The sequence below is a fragment of the Solenopsis invicta genome, chromosome 3, assembly GCF_016802725.1.
Source record: "Solenopsis invicta isolate M01_SB chromosome 3, UNIL_Sinv_3.0, whole genome shotgun sequence".
NCBI classification, from domain to species: Eukaryota; Metazoa; Arthropoda; class Insecta; order Hymenoptera; family Formicidae; genus Solenopsis; species Solenopsis invicta.
Window position 1 is genome coordinate 9,288,978 of NC_052666.1, and position 19,891 is coordinate 9,308,868.

A 19,891-nucleotide genomic window follows, 5' to 3' on the forward strand; every position below is an offset into this window, starting at 1 on the left:
CATTTTCGGGGCAATAAATATACATTGGAACAAAATACTGAATTTGTCAGTACATCCGCTCAGAAATTAAAAAATACTAATGATTTTGAAGTTGCATACGATGACACTTTTAGTTATAGTTTGCTAAGTTTTAGTTTAGTTTTTACTGCGTTGCAATGATTAGTGAAGTGTAAAGTTTGTAGTGGTGAAGTACAATTTTTAAAACAATCTCCGCAAGGATTGGGATTTAAAATAGTGGTAAAATGTTCTTGCCGGGAATTTAAAATTAACTCTTGCCCAATGATAAAGATGCATATGAAATTAACAGGCGTTTTTGTTTTGCTATGCGGCTACTTGGCGTCGGTTTGTCTGGCATTCAAGTTTTTTGTTCGGTAATGGAACTGGAGAAAATGAATAAAAATACTTTTTATTCAATACTTAAACATATACATATTGCCGCAAAAGCCGTAAGTGAGGCAGTTTTTAAAAAAGCAGTGAATGAAGAAAAACAGAAGAACGTTGAAAATGGCTATCCCGAGGATGAGATCACGGTTTCTGGCGATGGTTCATGGACGAAGCGTGGATTTACATCGCTGTTGGGTATTGTTTCATTAATCGGAAAATATTCGAATAAAATTGTGGATGTGATAGTGAAATCAAAAGTATGTAAAGCTTGTGAAAAATGGTCAGGAAAAAAAAACTGATGAATACTTGCTCTGGTATGAGGAACACAAAGATAGTTGTACAGCAAACCACGAAGGAAGTTCAGGGAAAATGGAAGTAGATGGGATAATCGAAATGTTCAAAAGATCTGTTCCACAGTTTGATGTAAAATACAAACGATACATAGGAGATGGCGATTCAAAAACGTTTACGAATTTATTGCAAGCTGATCCTTATGATGGCAATCCTAAAGTTGAAAAAAAAGAATGTGTACTGCATGTCAAGAAACGGATGTACAGGCGTGTCAAAGAAGGAAAGAAATCATTAACGCAGTTTTGTAAAGCCAAGAAACAATTTCAAAAAGTTAACAAAGAAACTGAAGAACATGAAGCTGTACCAGCAAAAAGACGTAAAATGAAAAGAGATTCATCGGTAAAAAGTGTTCCTGCAAAAGTTAAAACACTCTCATTAACCAACAAATTAATGATAAAGCTGAGCACTTATTATGGATTAGCAATTTTAAGAAATTTTGATTCTGTTGAAGAAATGAATAAAGCAGTGTGGGCAACATTTTTTTACTTATCTTCCACAGACAAAAATCCGCAACATTCGTACTGCCCACAAGGATTGACTTCATGGTGCGAATATCAGAAATTCAAAGCTCAAAATCAACAAGGTACTTTTACACATCCACCCGCATTTGATGACGACACAGCAACAATTTTAAAGCCGATATACGAAGAATTATCGTCGAATGATCTACTGGAAAGATGCTTGGGAAAGAACAATCAGAATAACAATGAAAGCTTTAATCACTGCGTCTGGAATTTGGCTCCAAAACATATTTTTGTAGGAAAAATGACATTAGAAATTGCTACACTAACAGCTGCATGCGTATTCAATGAAGGGTTTATGCCTGTCTTGAAAATTATGGAGACAATGGGTGTGACAATCGGTCCGAAAGGCATGGCTTACGCACAAATATACAAAGACTGCCGAATTCAAAATGCGGAAAAGTCAACATCCGACGCTGCAAAATTGGCCAGATCGTCACAAAGATCTAAAAAAGCCGAAAACGAAGTCTTTGAGGAAACCGAAGGATTGTTGTACGCACCAGGCAGAGCGGATTAATGTGAGTATAATTTTTTTATAAGAAAGATGTAATCAAAACTTCTCACGCGATTTCTCAAAACAACGTTTTTGTAAGCGGCGCAGGTGATTTAAAAAAATCTATCCAACCGATTGCTTCAAATTTTTAATATGTTATTCTACACAACAATGGCTATCGCCGGTAGTAAAATTACTTATTTTTAATAATAAATTTCTATTTTTTTAACCGATTTTCTATGGAAAAAAGTCATGATTTTTTACACTTTTTTTTTATAAGTAGCCATTTTGTTATTTATTAATAAAAATGTTTAATTTTACTACGGGCGATAGCCAATAGCCTACAGAACAATAATCAATTTGATTTTTTTGTTTCAGATAAGCACAACTGGAGATTTTACCTGCGCCAGCGACCTGCATCAATTTAAAGCCGCCAAATTTAATTATTAATAAAATATACTAATTACACAAAAAATCAGAAAAAAAAATTATTTTAGTATCTTAATATTATAATAAATACGTGTGCGAAAAGCGGACTTGATTGTATTTTATTTTGTTGTAAAAAAAAAATCATAAAATAAGCTTCCGAAATGAACCCGAACACTAGACTAGACCCTTAATAAAAAAATATAGGATAATTATCAGACACTTTTATAATAAAATATACATGAAGGGTTAATGTAAGCGTACCATTGTTTGCGGATGCATGAAGGAGTGTCTTCCTCACTATGGTATTCCCCCAGTATATTTCTTGCTCGTATTTTGCAATCATTTGTTACAGAATATTTTATATAACTAAGAATTGAAATTTTACAAATTATAAACATACCTTCTTGGAAAAGTTTTGGTGCACACATTATCAAGGGCATCAGTTGTGTGGTATAGCGTTTCAAATATTCTTTTTCTTTCCAGCCGTGATTTTCTACAAAAACATGAAAAGATATTACTTATGTAGGGTTGAAAGGGAGACACTCTTCTTTAATTAATATAAATGTATTTCGCTATTTCATAGTTACAAAATTTTGGGAACGCACGCTCGAACGATCGTCATGTTAAACTTACGGTCAACAATCTACGGCCTTAATCCTTTTTTCGCTTGCTTTTTTATTATCACCCTTACATACCTAAGCTCAAGCCCGTAACAAGCGAATATATCGCCATAACTCGATTCAAGATGACTATTACCTTTCTAAATCCCACACTCGGCCCTCCTGACTAATTATTCGCACCGAATTATTACTAACTGTATCATTACTGTTATTATTATTATAACTTTTTTCATTTGACATTCGGCCTACCTGACCAATTATTCGCCTCGAGTAATTGCTACACACTCGACCAGGGTTTTATGAATTCAGCGCAAATACTAGTGCAACCTGGACCTTCTCCTGGATTTGCTTGTTTAACGTCATATGTATCGTTATATTTTACTTTTATTACCACGTACGGTCCTAGATACTTCGCACGCAATTTCCGTCCTGGACACATCTGAGTGCGTTTAATCGCAACTAATTCTTTGACTTTATATTTCCGTGATGCTTTCCAATGTTTGTTAAACGTTTTACAGTTCTCCTGTTGAGTTTTTAATATGTGCTCTTTAGCTTTGCTTCTAAGAGAAGAGCGTTCATCATTAAATTGTTCTTGTAAGGCTTGCTCCAGGATTTCTTTTAAGCGTAGATCCTCCTTACATTGCACTTTTACTCCTGTTAGCAATTCGAACGGACTTGTATTAATGCTTCTTTGATAAGAAGAATTTAAGACATTCTATAGCTGGCTCATATAGCGATACCACTTGGTAGGATCTTCTAGTGACAACTTAGTGAGTATTGGGATTATGGTCCGATTAATTTTCTCCACCTGCCCGTTGGCTCTCGGCAGGCCCGTCGTAATCAAAACATGTTTAATTCCTTCGTTGTCGCAATAGTCTTGAAACTCTTTCGACGAGAACGCTGTTCCTCTGTCTGAAATAATGCATATTGGGTTGCCAAATATTTGTTGTTGCGACTCCAATTTCTTAATTGCTTCTTGTAAAGTTGTACTCTTTGTCGGATACAGCCAAGTAAATTTAGTGAAGCTGTCTATTACAACTAAAATGTGATTGTATTTCTTGCTGGTGGATTCCAAGGGACCCACATGGTCTATGTGATACGTATGCAAAGGCACATCACTTTTAGGTAATGGATGGAGTTCACTTTCTTGTTTGCCTTGCTTTTGATTACCAAGTATGCAGGGGATACAGTTTGCTATTAATTTCTCTATTTTTTTCTTTAAATCTGGCATAAAATATTCTTTTCGAATAACATCTTCTGTTCTCTTTGCTGATAAGTGTCCTCTGTGATGAACCGCTTGTATGACTTCGTTCTGCATACGATTTGGAACTACCAATACATCTCTACCCTCGACAAATTTATACAGCACACCTCCCATCAACGTGTACTCATTATTAGGTTTTAATTTCAATGTCTCTATTATCATTCTTAATTCTGAATCATCTGCTTGAGCTGCTTTTACTCTTGCTAAGATACCGTCTTCGATTATCGTCATGACTACGTTCCTGCTCAAAGCGTCGACATGTTTCAGTTTAGTGCCTGACCTATGCTCTAGTGTATAGTCAAAATCTTCCAACTTTTCAGCCCATCGCCAGATTTTTGGAGAGACTTCTTTCTTCTGCGTGGTTTGCGTAAACGCTGCGCAGTCTGTTACTACCTTAAATTTTAAGCCAAGTAGATATATACGAAATTTCTCGAATGCTTCTGTCACAACTAACACCTCTAATTCGTAACTTTTATAATTTCTTTCGGTTTGTCGCGATTTACGACTCATATATTGTACCGGATGTAATTTACCGTCTATCCACGATCGTTGCAATAATATTGCGCCCAATCCATCCTGACTGGCGTCGGTGTGCAGCTCTGTCTCGAGTGTCTGATCAAAAATCTGTAATACAGGCTCACTGCTTAATATTTGCTTCAATTTATTAAAAGCTTCTTTTTCTACTTCTCCGAATTGAAACATTACATCTTTACGCAATAGGTCGCTTAAAGGTTTTGCCGTCATTGAATATCCACTAATAAATTTATGAAAATACCCCGTGAGACCAAGAAAGCTTTGAACCTCTTTAATTGTCGTCGGTTCTGGAAATTGTATCACCGCTTTTACTTTTTCCGGGGATGGCGATACCGTTCCATTCTCTGTTATTTGTCCCTAAAAATTCAATACGCTTTTTCATAAACTCACATTTCTTAGCATTTAATTCTAACCCATTTTCGCTCGCTGTTATTAATACGGTTACTAATCTGTCCGCCGCTTGTTTAAAATTAGCTGCAAAGATTATAATATCGTCTAAATATAACGTCATTATTCCGTCGTTAATTAGTGGTCAAAAAACTTGACTAATAAATCTTTGGAATACAGGAGAAGAGTTAGACAAACCGAAAGGAGCCTTTAAAAGTTGATATCGACCTTTATGTGTAATAAATGCAGTATGTTTTTGATTTTCTTCGTCAACTTCTACATGAAAAAATCCGTTTTTAGGGTCAAGTTTACTAAATAGTAGTGCACCCTTTAATTTGTCTACCTGATCCTCGATCAATGGCAACGGATGTTTATCTAGTTTTATTATTCTATTGAGTGGCCAATAGTCGATGCACACCCGTGGAGATCCGTCTTTTTTCTTTATTACAACTACTGGACTTGCATATTCAGAAGAGCATGGTTCAATTATACCATTTCGGATCCATTCTTCTACCTGTTTCTCAACTATTTTCTTTTCCGGCAAAGCTAATCTACGTGGTCTCTGAAAAATTGGCTTTTTGTCTTTAAGCGTTATTGTAAGTTTAATTCCCGTCGTTTTACATTTTTTTGGCTTATATTCAGTTATTAAGTTTTTAATTTTATTTTTTGTTTCCGCGTCTGGAATGGTTTCGATTTCCGCTTGCAAATCTTCTGGAATACTTATATGAGCAAGAAAATCAGTTTTTAATTTTTTATAAATAGTTACATCTTCTTGACTAAAATTCAAATTAGCTTGTTCTATTATATCCCTACCAATAATTACTTCTACACTTGTCGTCTCATAAGGCACAACATAAAACGTTAAAGAAAAGTCATCATAGCCGTCTACGAGGTGTGTTCAAAAAGTATCGCGAATTTTGTGTTTTTTCAAAAATTATTTATTTATTCATGAATATCTATTTTGTCCCCTTCAAAGTAATCCCCATGAGATATTATACACTTGTGCCAACGGTTTTTCCAATCTTCGAAGCACTTCAAAAAATCATTTTTTTTTATCTTGTTCAGCTCCTCCTTCGATGCCGTCTTTATCTCGTCAAGCGTAGCGTAACGTCGTCCTTTCATGGGCCTCTTCAGTTTAGGGAACAAGAAAAAGTCACAGGGGGCCAGATCTGGGGAATACGGTGGCTGCGGCATCATTAGTGTGTTGTTTTTGGCCAAAAAGTCGCGCACAAGCAACGATGTGTGAGCAGGGGCGTTATCGTGGTGCAAAAGCCAATTTTTGTTCTTCCACAAATCCGGGCGTTTCTGGCGGATTGCTTCGCGCAAATTGCGCATAACTTGCAGGTAATATTCCTTATTGACCGTTCTACCCTGTGGCAAGAACTCATGATGCACCACGCCCCTGCAATCGAAGAAAACTGTCAGCAAAACTTTCACATTCGACCGAACTTGGCGCGCTTTTTTCGGTCTTGGTTCGTGCGGCAGCTGCCATTGAGATGATTGAGCTTTGGTTTCCACGTCATAACCATAAACCCATGATTCGTCACCAGTTATGACCCTCTGGAGCAAATTTGGGTCGTCGCGGACAGAGTCCAACATCTCATTAGCAATGTTCATGCGTTGCTGTTTTTGGTCGCAATTGAGCAATTTTGGTACGAATTTCGCGGCGACCCGTCTCATGCTCAAATCATTGATAAAAATCGAATGGCACGAGCCAATCGATATGTTTAGGTCCTCAGCAACTTCTCTAACGGTGATTCGACGATTGGCCAATACCATTTTCTCCACTTCATTAATTTTTTCGTCTGTTGTTGAAGTGCTCGGGCGTCCGGCACGCTCTTCGTCGTTCACATCTTCTCGGCCTTCTGAGAACATTTTGTACCACCGATAAACGTTGCTTCGGTCCAAGGTAGCTTCTCCGTATGCCACAGTCAACATTCGGAATGCATCCGCGCACTTAATTTCGTTTTTCACACAAAATTCGATACAGGTTCTTTGATCCATTTTTTTGAATAGGTAAAAATCGAAGACGATCCAAAACACGTGCAAGCAAAGCAGCTGTCAACAATTAAGTGAACATTCAAAATGGCCGAGCTTGTCGGCATAAGTGAGAGACATGAGTACCAACATAACGCCACAAAAAGATCGAAATTCGAATATACGTAACCCGCGAAAATTCAAAATTCGCGATACTTTTTGAACACACCTCGTATAAGAACTACAGAACAGAAAATAGCTCATGGCTCTAGATTCGCCGCCTCCGAATCCAGAAAATACGCGCGTTGATTGAACCAGTTCAAATTTCTTTTAATTTGTAAACGCGTCTTCTCGCATTAGACTAGCTGGACTTCCCGTGTCTGTGAGCACTCTCAAATTTTTATTATTAATAACAACTTGCTTGATAACGTTAGTCAAGGACACGCTTACCAGATTAACCGCCTGCTCCGCATTCGAACTAGAACCGCTTGCTCTTTTTTCAGTACAATTTTTTGCTTCGTGCTCGAACTTATTACAATTGAAACATTTTTTTCCTAGCGACTTTTTGTTGCATTTCCTGGCGTGATGTCCACTTGTACCATAATTGAAGCACCGTATCAGCGCTCCGTCCTCCCGGCTGTCAGTCGTCTTCTTTCCGTCCTCGCGCGAGAATTTGCTACCCGCCTTCCTCGTCCATTCGTCTCAATTCTTTGTGTACTTTGATGTTTTATCAAGTTGATTTTTCCTTATTTTTTCGTAGGTCTCGAGTTTATCCTTAAACTCACGAACGGTTTCCTTACATACCTAAGCTCAAGCCCATAACAAGCGAGTATATCGCCCTAACTTGACTCAAGATGACTATTATCTCTCTAAATCCCACACTTATATGTCATTTCTATTATTTAATATCATTAAAATATTGGTATTATTTTGCGATTCTTACTTTCGAAAATAATTTTTGGGTGTTGCGATAACACTTTCCAATATGAGTGGATCAGGAGTGGCATCTAATAAATTTGTAATAATTCCACATTCTATACGTTCTACATATTTGTTAATTTTGGTTGATTTCGATTTATTATTTGCCTGATACTGGCGAGCTATCGCTTTGAACAATTTGAGAATTGCTGGCAGCTTCCTAATTATTGCTCGATCCATCTGTACTTCTATGGATATTGATGGAAAGTAGGAATTCTCTATGAATAATTTTTAAGTCCATATCAATAGTTCTGAAAAATAAAAGAATCATTAAGTTTTACTATCTTAAAAATGTGACAATAAATACAAAAGGAATTAAAGGAACATAATCTATTCTTTTCCATATATCAGGGCTGAATTTGTAGTAAATTTATCTTTTTCCTTTAATATGAAAAAAGAGAAAGATAAACCGTGCAAGACGTTCAGTCTTTAAATGTGGAAAAAGAACAGGTTACCTGTATAATAATTATTTATTGATATATTTACTTATTCTGTATTGGAGATAACTTAAAGGCGGAAAATGCTTTTGACAAAAGGAGCCGTCTTGGATTTGTACACTTCCTACGTGGAATGACTCTTTGGTAAAGTGGTCTGAACATATTTTTGCTGAAAATGATTCAAATAGCAGTTAATAATTGATACTGTGTATTTAATGTATTCACCAATTCAAATTAAGAGAGAAACAATTACAGTTATTCATAAAATTTTAAATACTCTTTCAATACTTTGCGAACTAATTATTTAGTTATTACAGTCAAAGTTGGTTTATTATAACCGTAACCGTCAGAAATTGGCCAATCATAATCGATTTATACAAGAATAATTGACTACGACTGGTGAATTTCTTACGGTAACGGCTAGCATAAACCAACCCTAATATATTTTACTTATAAATTATTGTATTTATTACATTTATAATCTTTATAAGACCATTTACCATTTTTTATGTTTGAAGACCTAACCTCCCCGATTTTTCGAAGCCAGCCTTCACGCATGATTTCGTTCTTCGGTAAACTAAAGAAATTATTTCGGTTTTACCACAAATTTCTTTATTTGCACAAGATTTTACAATACACCGACGAACCATCTTCGCTAAATTTTATATAAAAATTCTTGAATTGCGTGCTTCTCTCGAAATCACGTACTTTACTTCTTTCGAAGAAAAGGACACAACGCATATATAGTACGGTGTGACAAAGATACAATCAAAACAGTTGTAGCAACCTGATATCATCAAACATTTAGTTTTTCGCAGACCTAGTGAGTGAGCGGTCTCGACGCGAAAAAAGGGTGTGGTTTTTGGGTTTTGCACACACTATGTATACTTCCACCATGGTCTGGATTACTACATCCGTCCCTCTAGGTATGCGAAGGTCCACGGGCTTCCAAGGCTTCGTTGACAAAGTGATAGGGATGAGCGTCCAAAGTAGCGGGGCAGAGCAAAGCTCCGATTTCTCTTTGTTTGATCGCTGGGCTCGTGACTGCGACCGAATGGGGAGGTCCCTTGCTCGCTTCAGGCGTTTCCTCGGCAGAGTTAGCAGGCTCTGCCTAGGCCGCCGACTCCTGGATGGAGCCGGTTAATTGAGAGTACAAAGTACACGATAATAAAAGGTTACTTCAGATGCCGTGCGCCGTACAGAGGCCCCTGGAAGCTCACTCTGCGAAACCAAAAAGCTGCTGGGCTTGATTCCGCCCGCGCTTATATCCTCTTGGTAGATGCATTTTAATCACGAGAAAACGTCTACGCTCGGCTGCGTCGCCGCCCCGCGGCGATAGCGCGCACTAGCGTTTGGCGAACGGGCGCCCGCGAGCATACGCAATGGTGGTGCCTAATGGAACGGCTGCCACAAATGTTTTTCATTTCATAAATAATATACATCTTCAATAAATCTTTAATTAGCTATATCGAATGTGATATAAAATACGTTTATTATTCGTTTAAATATTGCTGCGATGAAAACGTATAAATATATTTTACGCTCAAACTTTTATTAACATATTTGAAAAGTATATCATACCTGGATCAAAGAGGATAAGATAGAGTGAAAGCATCCATAAAAACCCAATAGTAAATTTCGTATCGAGTTTTAGCAATTTGGGTGGTTCAGTCGGGAACTAATCTTAGTGGTCGCGCCATATTTGAATGGTATAGACTGGTATAGATCCGAGTACAGACTCTTGCAGAGCTGCATAACCATATGCACAAGGAAATGAATTAGCCCATTTCCTGATGCATGTGCTAATGGACCAATCAATTTTCTTATGCATATAGTTTTGCAGCTATGCAAGAGTCTGTGCTCGAATCTTATAAATGCATTAAACTCAATCGAAAGATCTTATTACTAGATTGTGTAACGGGTCAAATACATTATTAAGCTTTCTGTAGAAATATTGATTAAAAATATTTATTATAAAACATATAATATAAAATATATATATGTATCAAACCGCCTTTCCGCGCCCCCCCTCGGACCGTCCACCATTCCAGGCTGTCCGACCGAACAACCGTCGGACAGTGAAAAAGCGACGCACAGCGCCAATAAGAATAATAACACCGGCGTAGCGCGCGTAGACGCATCCGCGCGTCGACAGATCTCCGCGCGCACGCGCTCGACCAGAGTGGCGGTCGCTGGACCGATCTCGAGCGGCAGGGAGTCCCCCACCGATTCCGTACCGTTCCGTACCCCCCGCACCGTCCCTGCCCACGAGACTCGAGTATATAAGCGCCGCCGCTCCTAGAGTCGAGGCTTCTTCTCCGTCCGATCTCCCGTCCGAGAAGAAAGTCTATCTCGAGTGCTCAAACGGAGTTAAGTGCCTTAGCTTCAGTCAAGCGATCTTGACACGAGCCATTCGCTTTCCTAGACCGCCGGTTCACAGGCTCAAGACCATCTTGGGCTCCACCAGGAGATCCTGGTAGTCGGCACTTTCCCGATCCGCCGTCCTGTCTCGGTATCGACTCACGACTTGGGGTGTAGAGTTCCACGCCTCCACCAAGAGATCTTGGCGTGAGTCGATTACCACCGCCGAACATCGCGGTATTAACCGCAGCACGTCGCGATCGGGCCGAAGTACAGCTATACCGCGCGCGCGTCGTCTACGGCCGTGGCCGCGGCCTTCGGCAAGGCCACGGTACCAGCGCGTCAACAGGGATTCCGAATTGCGAGAATCTCGGCTCGGAATCCCGCGCACCTGTAAATAAGCACCGTTGTAAGATACCGCGTTTAAAATCCGACCGTTCCGAATCTCGCGTATACATACCATCTTTCCGTCCGCGCGTTTCGATTTCCGTTTGTCCATCCGCGCGTAAATTCTAAGCTTTGTTACGTCCGTCCGAGCGTCACCGCCATCCGTCCGTCCGCGCGCCGTGGCCAGCACGCCACGCTTGTGTATTGTACCGAACGTACGCGAAAAATTAAATAAATGTAATTATTGATTGTTTTTAAACAACGGATAAATTAGTGCTATATACAAGTAAATATGAAACGTGTTTTGTGAAGCAGTTAAAAGCCGTTACACAGAAAGAAGGAGAAGGGAGAACGTTATGTTACCAAGGACCCTTTGCAAGGGTCCAGATGAGAGAGAAGTTTTCATGAATGTCAACGAAGTATGTTTTCCGTTAGACATTTTAAAAAAGTCATGCGATTGTAAAAATGTAGCTTTTATACGATGCGCACATTGTCGTGCGAATTATTGTTTCGCTTGTTTTTATGATAAATATCATCCTTCAACATGTACTGTTCCATCTACTTCCACCGATGAATAAAATATGTTTCACATTAATTTTTTATGATTATTTATTTGCATAGCACTGACCATTTACTATTATTTTACATTTACATTTATTTAATTTTTTCCTTCGTAATATGTAGAAAAATGTGCTTTTTTAATATGCAATGAATGAATAAAATGTATTTACATTTATTTTCTGTGTATGTATTAATAATAATATATTAATAATATGTTAATAATTACATTTCCTTGTAAAAAAAAAAAAAAAAAAAAAATATCGAGACTCGAACCAGCAACGTTCGCACTCTTGTGCGAAGGCTCCCTCGTCTCGTCGTCGCCGTCTTCGATGCCGCGAGCGTCGTCCGAGGAATCTGAAAAGTCCGACGACTCTACGGACTTTGTGTCGTCGGACTCGCTTTCGGTTACGTCCGCATCGGCCATTACGTTGCGGAAGACCGCCGGAACGTCGTAGAGGAAGCGCCCCCTGTATGAACCGTCCGATTCGTGGGCTTCGAATTCGGCGCACCTGACGGCGAAGTGGGATTCCTCCAGTCTCGTAGGCGGTGGCTCCTTAGCCTCGACCGTCGTCGCTCGCCTCTTGCGATTCATCGTCTGTAACGAACGAGAGAGGAGATTCGTTAGGCTCTTCGGTTTTGCGAAGGAGCGGGAGATGAGCGGACTTGTAGCCGATCCGCTAATCTTCCGCTGTTGAGTTATAATATTTGGAGTCGTTATATATACGAAGCGGTGTCACCTCGGGCGCTTGCGAGAAATTCAGTCGTGCGACGCCTAGCGGCGAACTTCGCAACTACCGAATAATCCAAATTTTCCCGCCCTAAAGGAGGACGATACTTACCGACGGAATAATTACCGACAGCGGTATTACCGACGGAGAAGAATTACCGACAGAGGTATGACCGACGGAGAAGAATTACCGACAGAGGTATGACCGACGGAGAGAAATTACCGACAGCGGTATTACGGACCGCGCTCTCGGCCGAACTCACTCGCCGTCGCGCCGTAGTTCCGACTCTCGCCGCTAGAAGTCGCATTGTCAAAGTTTCTCGCGAGTGACCGAGGTGACACCGCTTTGTATATATTAAGGGGTAACACCACTGTAGAATTTTTGAAAAATCGATTTTTTTTTTATTGCTTTAAAAAATACTTTGAACCTTCTAGAATGAGTTAAAAAAAGTCTTATGTCTGTTACAAAATTTTTTGTGTGAAATTTCGCGCTCTTTCTTAAGCGTGTCGGGCTGCTCCAAAACGACTACCTACGGCACATCGATACCTGCTCGAAGGGTACAGCCTAATGACTTACCTTCTGATTTCTAACTACTCTAGTACACCAACAGATGTAGTTAGAAGGAATTTCTGTTGCATGAGAAGCATTTCAAACCAAAAGTACGTTAATATGGCGTCAGCACATGTACAAAGAACATTTCACGTATCGCGAGCACATCATTCTTTTGCTTGAAAAATTGGCTTTTGTGTGCAGTGGTAATTCAAAACCATTTATTCGTGGCTTGAGTTGCATTATATCTGTCACGATGAGTGACAAAAAAGTGTACAAGGGCAAAAAAGGCACGAAAACATCGTACCCAACGCGGCGTCGGAGCAGCGCATCAAAACGACCGATGAATAGATTCGAGGCTGAAGGCGATTCAGCAGGCGTCAGTGCTTCTGCCAGAAAATTACAAATGAATAATGACGATATTGACGTAAAAAGCGAATTTGGCTACAGGATTATTAATTTTTTTGCCGTATTTTCTGTTATTTCACAACACGTGAAGTGTAAAACGTGTGATTCAAACATAATCTTTCATGAGACGAGTGCTCGAGGCTTAGGCTTCAAAATAGTTATTTCTTGCCCTAAATGCCCAAGAGTTGAAATTCCAAATAGTAAATTTATACGAAATGGATACGAAATTAATCGTCGAATAGTACTAGTAATGCGACTATTAGGAGTGGGACTAAATGGAATCATCAAGTTTTGTGCATTTATGGAAATGCCACGACCGATATTTCAATCTTTTTACGACAAAATAGTGGATATGATTTCGATTGCTACGGCCACCGTACGAGACATTAGTATGAAGAAAGCAGCAGAAGAAGAAAAAAAGATGAGCGAAGAAAATGGGCAATTGGCAGGGATAACAGTTTCTGGTGATGGTTCGTGGAGGAAACGTGGATATTCGTCGCTTTTCGGAATCACGTCATTGATTGGATGGTTCACTGGCAAAATCGTCGACGTTGAGGTGAAGTCCAAATATTGCAAATCTTGCGAGCATTGGAAGAGTAAATTAGAAACAGTTGAGTATGAAGAATGGCTCAAAACACACGTTGATGAATGTCAAGCAAATCATGAAGGTTCGTCTGGTAAGATGGAGGTAGACGCCGTCGTCGAAATGTTTCAACGTTCCGAAACTTTACATGGCATGAAATATGCAAACTATGTCGGCGACGGTGATAGCAAAACCTTCAAGGGTATACTGGAGAAACATCCATACGAAAATTTTGAAGTGAAAAAGAAAGAGTGCATTGATCACGTGCAAAAGAGAATGGGCACTCGTTTGCGAAATTTAAAAAAAAATGTAAAAGGCCTCGGAGGAAAAGGTAAATTAACTGCTAAATTAATTGACGAGCTTACAATATATTATGGTTTAGCGATACGGCGGAATCCAAACTCCGTGAAAAATATGAAAAATGATATTTGGGCAACCTTATTTCATAAAATGTCAACCGATGAAAATCCGCAACACGAGAAGTGCTCGGAGTCTTGGTGCGACTGGAAAAAGGCACAAGCAGCAAATTCCTTGGCTACTTACCATCATAAGCCGCCACTACCGAAGGAAATTTTTGAAGCTATCAAACCTATTTACGAGGAGCTGAGCCGTGATGATTTGCTAAATCGTTGCTTGGGAGGCTACACTCAAAATAGCAACGAAAGTTTCAATGCTGCTGTATGGAACTTGGCGCCAAAATCTTACTCAAGCGGCAAAAAAGTATTATGTGCAGCAACTGATATTGCTGTGTGCACCTTCAATGACGGTTTGACTAACATTTTACGAATTATGCAAGTTTTGGAGATGGATATCGGCTACCAAGCATACAATTTTTGCCTTGAAGCCAATGCGACAAGGATCGAGCACTCCGAGCGGGCTTTGACAGATGCAGCAAAGAAGGCACGCACCAGCACAAAATCGTCGCGGAAAGAAAATGAGGAACAATACTTGAGCAAAGAAGGGATGCTTTACGGTCCTGGGATAGCAGACTAATGGTAAAAAATTTCAAACAGTCACATTTTTCATTTTGTCCCGTCTAAAACACGTCTCTAAGCTTTAAACGCGTTTTTCTCAAAACATGGTTTTTTAAAACGGCACGCAGCATAACTCAAACAATTTTCATTCTTTCCACTCCAAATTTTAACCACTTCTTTAAAATAACATTTCGAAGAGAAACACGTACGGAATTTTCGATAAGTTGATTAGAACATTATTTATTGACAAATATGTGACCGTTTTTTCCGTCAAAAATTGAAATTTTTTTTTAAATGCGTGCCAATTACTCAAAAATAAATATTTCTCAAATTCCGTACGTGTTTCTCTAGCTATACTCATGTAGATTAAGAAAAAATTTTTTGTTTTGTTCCAGATAAATCTCTACGATGGTTCTGCTGCGTGCCGCAAACCCCTAAAAAATAAACACGTCTCACGACAGTGGCTATAGCGTCGCCATTTTTTAATATTTTTTAATAAAAAAATTTTTACAAACACTTAAAAACATGTTTAATAACATCCTTAAATATTATTTTCTTCTTACTTTTCCTTCCATGCAAAAAAAATTCACAAAAAAACGCTTTATTTGGGCCGTCTACAGTGGTGTTACCCCTTAAGACTCCGAATATTATATCTCAATAGCGGAAGATTAGCGGACCGGTCGCGGTCCGTTCATCCTCCGCGCCCTCGCGATGCCACGTGGAGCGCGAGTCTAACGGATCCCCGTCTCCTTACTTGTTACAGATGACGAACCGTGCCGAAAGCGGAGAGAGCGGGATGTTGCCACCCCCCGTCAGGCTCGAGGAGTGTCACCTGGGTTGGCCGACGGAGGTCGAGTTGAGCGAGGAGGATGGTTCGAAGAGAACCAAGTTTTACCAGCGACCACCGGCGCGCGTCGCGTTCGAGCTGTACCAGATCGGACCACGCGTCGTCGCGAATCTGGAATTCGCCCCTAACTACGGCTCCGCCGCTGTCCGCTATCGAGCGAGATACCTGGACGCCGTGTTCAACGCCGCCGTCGAAGCCGAACAATATAGCGACGTCGTCGCCGCCCGCGCCGCCGCCGCCCAGAGACCCGTCCGTCGATAAGACCTAGTGTATTGTACTGTGTTGTAAAAAAAAAAATAAATAAATAAATTTTTGCTATAACTCCGGAACGGTTTGAGCTACGGACTTGAGCCTCGCGGCGTTCGAAAGGGCTCGAGGAACCCTTTCCTCGACCTAACGACGTCCGAGTCTCCAAGTCCAACCGTTGAGGAGTTATCGATGAAATGAGTTTTCAAAAAATTTTTAAAAATTTTTCGAGTATCCCAGTCGAAGGACCTCGACGAGGCGAAACGATTTTGCCTCTTGCGATTTTTCGCTACGACGCACCGTTCTCGAGTAATCGCGATTTGAAAATCGAGGGGGGGGGGTTGAAACCCCCACCCCCCCCCTCGTGGTACTGTCGTTGGAAGTTTTCCCCTAGGTCCGCTGGTTCAAAAGTTATGAATTTTACAAGTTTTCGCGATCTCTCTCCATGGTCCGCGCTGAGTCTTGGTGCCGGAGGAGACGCGGCTCCGATCTCTCGGTTTCCGAGTTTCTCGAGGCACTGTAAGTGCGGCTCGACTTCTTCGCTTTACGTTAAAAGTGGAGGAAAGTGGTCGTGTTTGGGTTCGTTGGAAAGGTCTCGGCGAGCACTGTCCAACGCACCCGGAAACCACCACCCCCCCACCCCCCTTCCCAATACACCCCCTTAAAGGGGGTAAAAACTTTGATCGGCCATAAGTCCGGAACGGTTGGAGCTACAGACTTCTGCTTTATGCCATTTTAAAGGGCTCGAGAAAAGCTTTGAAACGAGCTGTCGCGGAAGTCTGTAGGCCCAACGGTTCGGGAGTTACGGCCGAAAATAGTTTTTCAACGTTTTGGGCCATAAGTCCGGAACGGTTGCAGCTACAGACTTCTGCTTTATGCCATTTTAAAGGGCTCGCGAAAAGCTTTGAAACGAGCTATCGCGGAAGTCTGTACGCCCAACGGTTCGGAGGTTACAGCCGAAAATAGTTTTTCAACGTTTTCGGCCATAAGTCCGGAACGGTTGGAGCTACAGACTTCTGCTTTATGCCATTTTAAAGGGCTCGAGAAGAGCTTTAAAACGAGCTATCGCGCAAGTCTGTAGGCCCAACGGTTCGGAAGTTACGGCCGAAAAACGTATGTCGAGAAATCCCGGCTACAGCTCCCGAACGGTTGGAGCTACAGGGTCCAACCTCGAAGGGTCTTGGATAGATCTTTGTAGACCAAACATTGTGGACCCCGTGGCTCCGTCCGTTTCGGAGAAACAGCCGATCCGAGATGCGGGGATATTTATCTTGTATCCTTTTGCAGATTGTGGCGAGAGTGTTGTACAGCGAACAGCGGCGATCTTTTATAAATCAGCTTTTTTAAAAGCTAAAACCAGCTTTTGTCAAAGCTACGGCAGTAGCGGTGCATCAGCGCAGGTAATGCATCGATACGAATGAAATAACACGCGTACAATTGTCGTATAGTTTAACTTCATTTTTTTTACAGATCTACACCAAGTGAAAAACAGCTCTTTTCAGAGCTTGCAGAAGTTTGCGGCACTCGTTGCTGGTAAGTATTACCCTACTAAGGTATTGCATTAAACTGGGACCGCATTGATAATAATTTGTTTTTCTTGTCTTTTCACAGATAAAACTGCAATGGAGCTCGACCGTCCTCGGCTAACGCCTGCGGCACCGCTGGTGCCACCACCAGATGCACCATCGGCACCACTACAAGCGCCATCTCCGGTCGCTATAATAAACGGGGACGTCATCGACGAGGACGTACTTACGACCGTTGACGTGGACTCCGTCCTTGTATGCACTCGAAGCGCCGAGCCGTTTCGGTGTCGCTTTGGCGCTAGGATTTACTTAAGACCCACCACAATTCTATTGTGCAAAAACACAAAGTTGTCGGTCTATTTAGAACGGCGAAACAAATTTTTGGGAAGCGAGCTCCAGAAGGCTCGCACAGCCAACCTTCTTCACGGCCATTCTGAGACGGTGGTACCAAAAAAGGAATGGTTTGAATTTTGTTTTGCTGACGTGGACAGGAGAGACGTGCGAGTTTCAGATAGACGACGACTCGGAATTATTATCCTCGACACCGAGAACGTCCACGCCCCAACAAGACGGCCGCCTACGCGTAATAGCGACCGCCTTTGAAGCGTTGGTGGTGCAAAAAGCGTTGAACGAAATGTCTCTCACTCGCGAATCGGCGCGAGACGGCGCAAGATTTGCGATTTTTGACGTCGATCGGACGTATCGAATTTACGCGGCGGACTGGCCGCATTTCGCGAGCGCCCTCACCGCGCGTCTTCAAGTAGTTGACTTGTCGCGAGATTGCGGCATGTCGTTTGTAAGACTATACACGTGCGAGCACGGGCTGAAGATGTCGAACGAGGCGGCGTCTGACTATTTGGTAGATGTACTCACCGACGTGGATCATCCGCATGTTGACGTGGTGCAGTTGCATCACGCAACAAACGTCGCCTTGAGAGACGGCAACGAACCACTATTGGTCAAACTCGACCATGTCAGGGACTTGTTCCAACATGGCGAACATTTGAAAAAGAAAATTCAAAAATACCGAATCGGCTTTCTTGCCAATTACGGTTATTTTGCGGCGCATGTTGTTCCCGCCCACACTCTGCCCGACAAGGGCATTACGTTCGTGCAGGCGTACAATTCTGCCGCAAAAATGGCTCGCGCCGACGACCCGGGCGCGGTGCCCACCTCGTTGTTGTGCCGCTTTTTAAAATCGTGCGGCACAACGAGACTGCGCGCAGTAGGAAACGAGTGCTCCCAGTACATCAGGGACCTGGTGTGTTACTGGGAGTACTCGGTTAGAACGTGCAGCCAGCTGCGAATCGAGGAGGTGCGGACGATCGACCGCCTGAGGTGCAACGAGGCAGGCGTCTCACTATTCATTGAAAATAACCATTTGTTTGACGAAAGGCAACACATCGGTGAAGCGGCGCGATGGCTGTTGCAACGGGGCTCGATATGTCGGATACCAAACTGGCGGCGGTACTGCGACGCGAGCGTCAAGGAGGACGCCATGTTCCTTAAGCGTTGCCTCCGACATACGAGACTATCAACGGACACGATGCCGTGGGTACCAGCGCCAGTGATCGAGCGCTGCATGCGAGCGGAATTTCGGCTCCGTTACTTTAGTAACGGAGCAACCAGACACTACAATTATCGGTTTGGCCGATACATGTTTGTGAACGGCACGGAGGCTCGATCCGTCGACGCGGAGGACACCGTCCGCATCAGATCATTGGACGGCCGCGTCGACAATGGCGACGACGAGGACGACGCGACGTTCGAATTTAATATTTACGCGAAAATTATGCCGCCGGAAGAGATGCGCGTCGCCAAGCACGCGTGGCGGGTGAGTCGCGTGGTGTGGGCCGTGCACACGCACCGCAACCGCGACGAGGACGAGGAAGATATTTACCGCAACGCCATACGCTGGCTCGTTACGTTGTACGCGACGTGGGGGTACGGAGCCATGTTTGGACTAGACAAACGAGATGCCCACGCCGTACGCACCGCCACCGCCGCTGACACGCTTGAAGATGACGAGGCTACGAACGAGGCGCGTGTCGCGCGAAGGCAAGCGGAACTGGCCGAGACGGCCGCCGACGTTTGCGCGCGAAGCGATGGGCCTCCCGACGCGGTAGATCACCGATTGATCAGAGATATTTACAACAGTTACGAAACTGCACTAAATGTGGACACGTTTTACACTAAATATAAAACCTTGCGTCACTTGGGCGCAAGGCACGCTCAAGTCCACAAAGACGTAACACCGGACGATGTTGCGAGCGCGATGCTCGTCCGCCTGCCGACGGCGTTCGCGCGAATATGCCGCGCCACTATTGACGTGCCACATAATGATGA

At 42.1% G+C, this 19,891-nt stretch overlaps 1 protein-coding gene across 1 annotated transcript; it reads left to right on the forward strand.

Annotated features, from left to right (window-relative positions):
* The first annotated feature begins 12,987 nt into the window (after nt 1-12,987).
* On the forward strand, nt 12,988-15,450 carry LOC113005539. The gene is made up of 2 exons (XM_039446816.1): nt 12,988-14,947; nt 15,322-15,450. The coding sequence occupies exon 1, from the start codon at nt 13,095-13,097 to the stop codon at nt 14,943-14,945; it is 1,851 nt and encodes a 616-aa protein (XP_039302750.1). The 5' UTR covers nt 12,988-13,094; the 3' UTR covers nt 14,946-14,947; nt 15,322-15,450.
* Nucleotides 15,451-19,891: the final 4,441 nt, after the last annotated feature.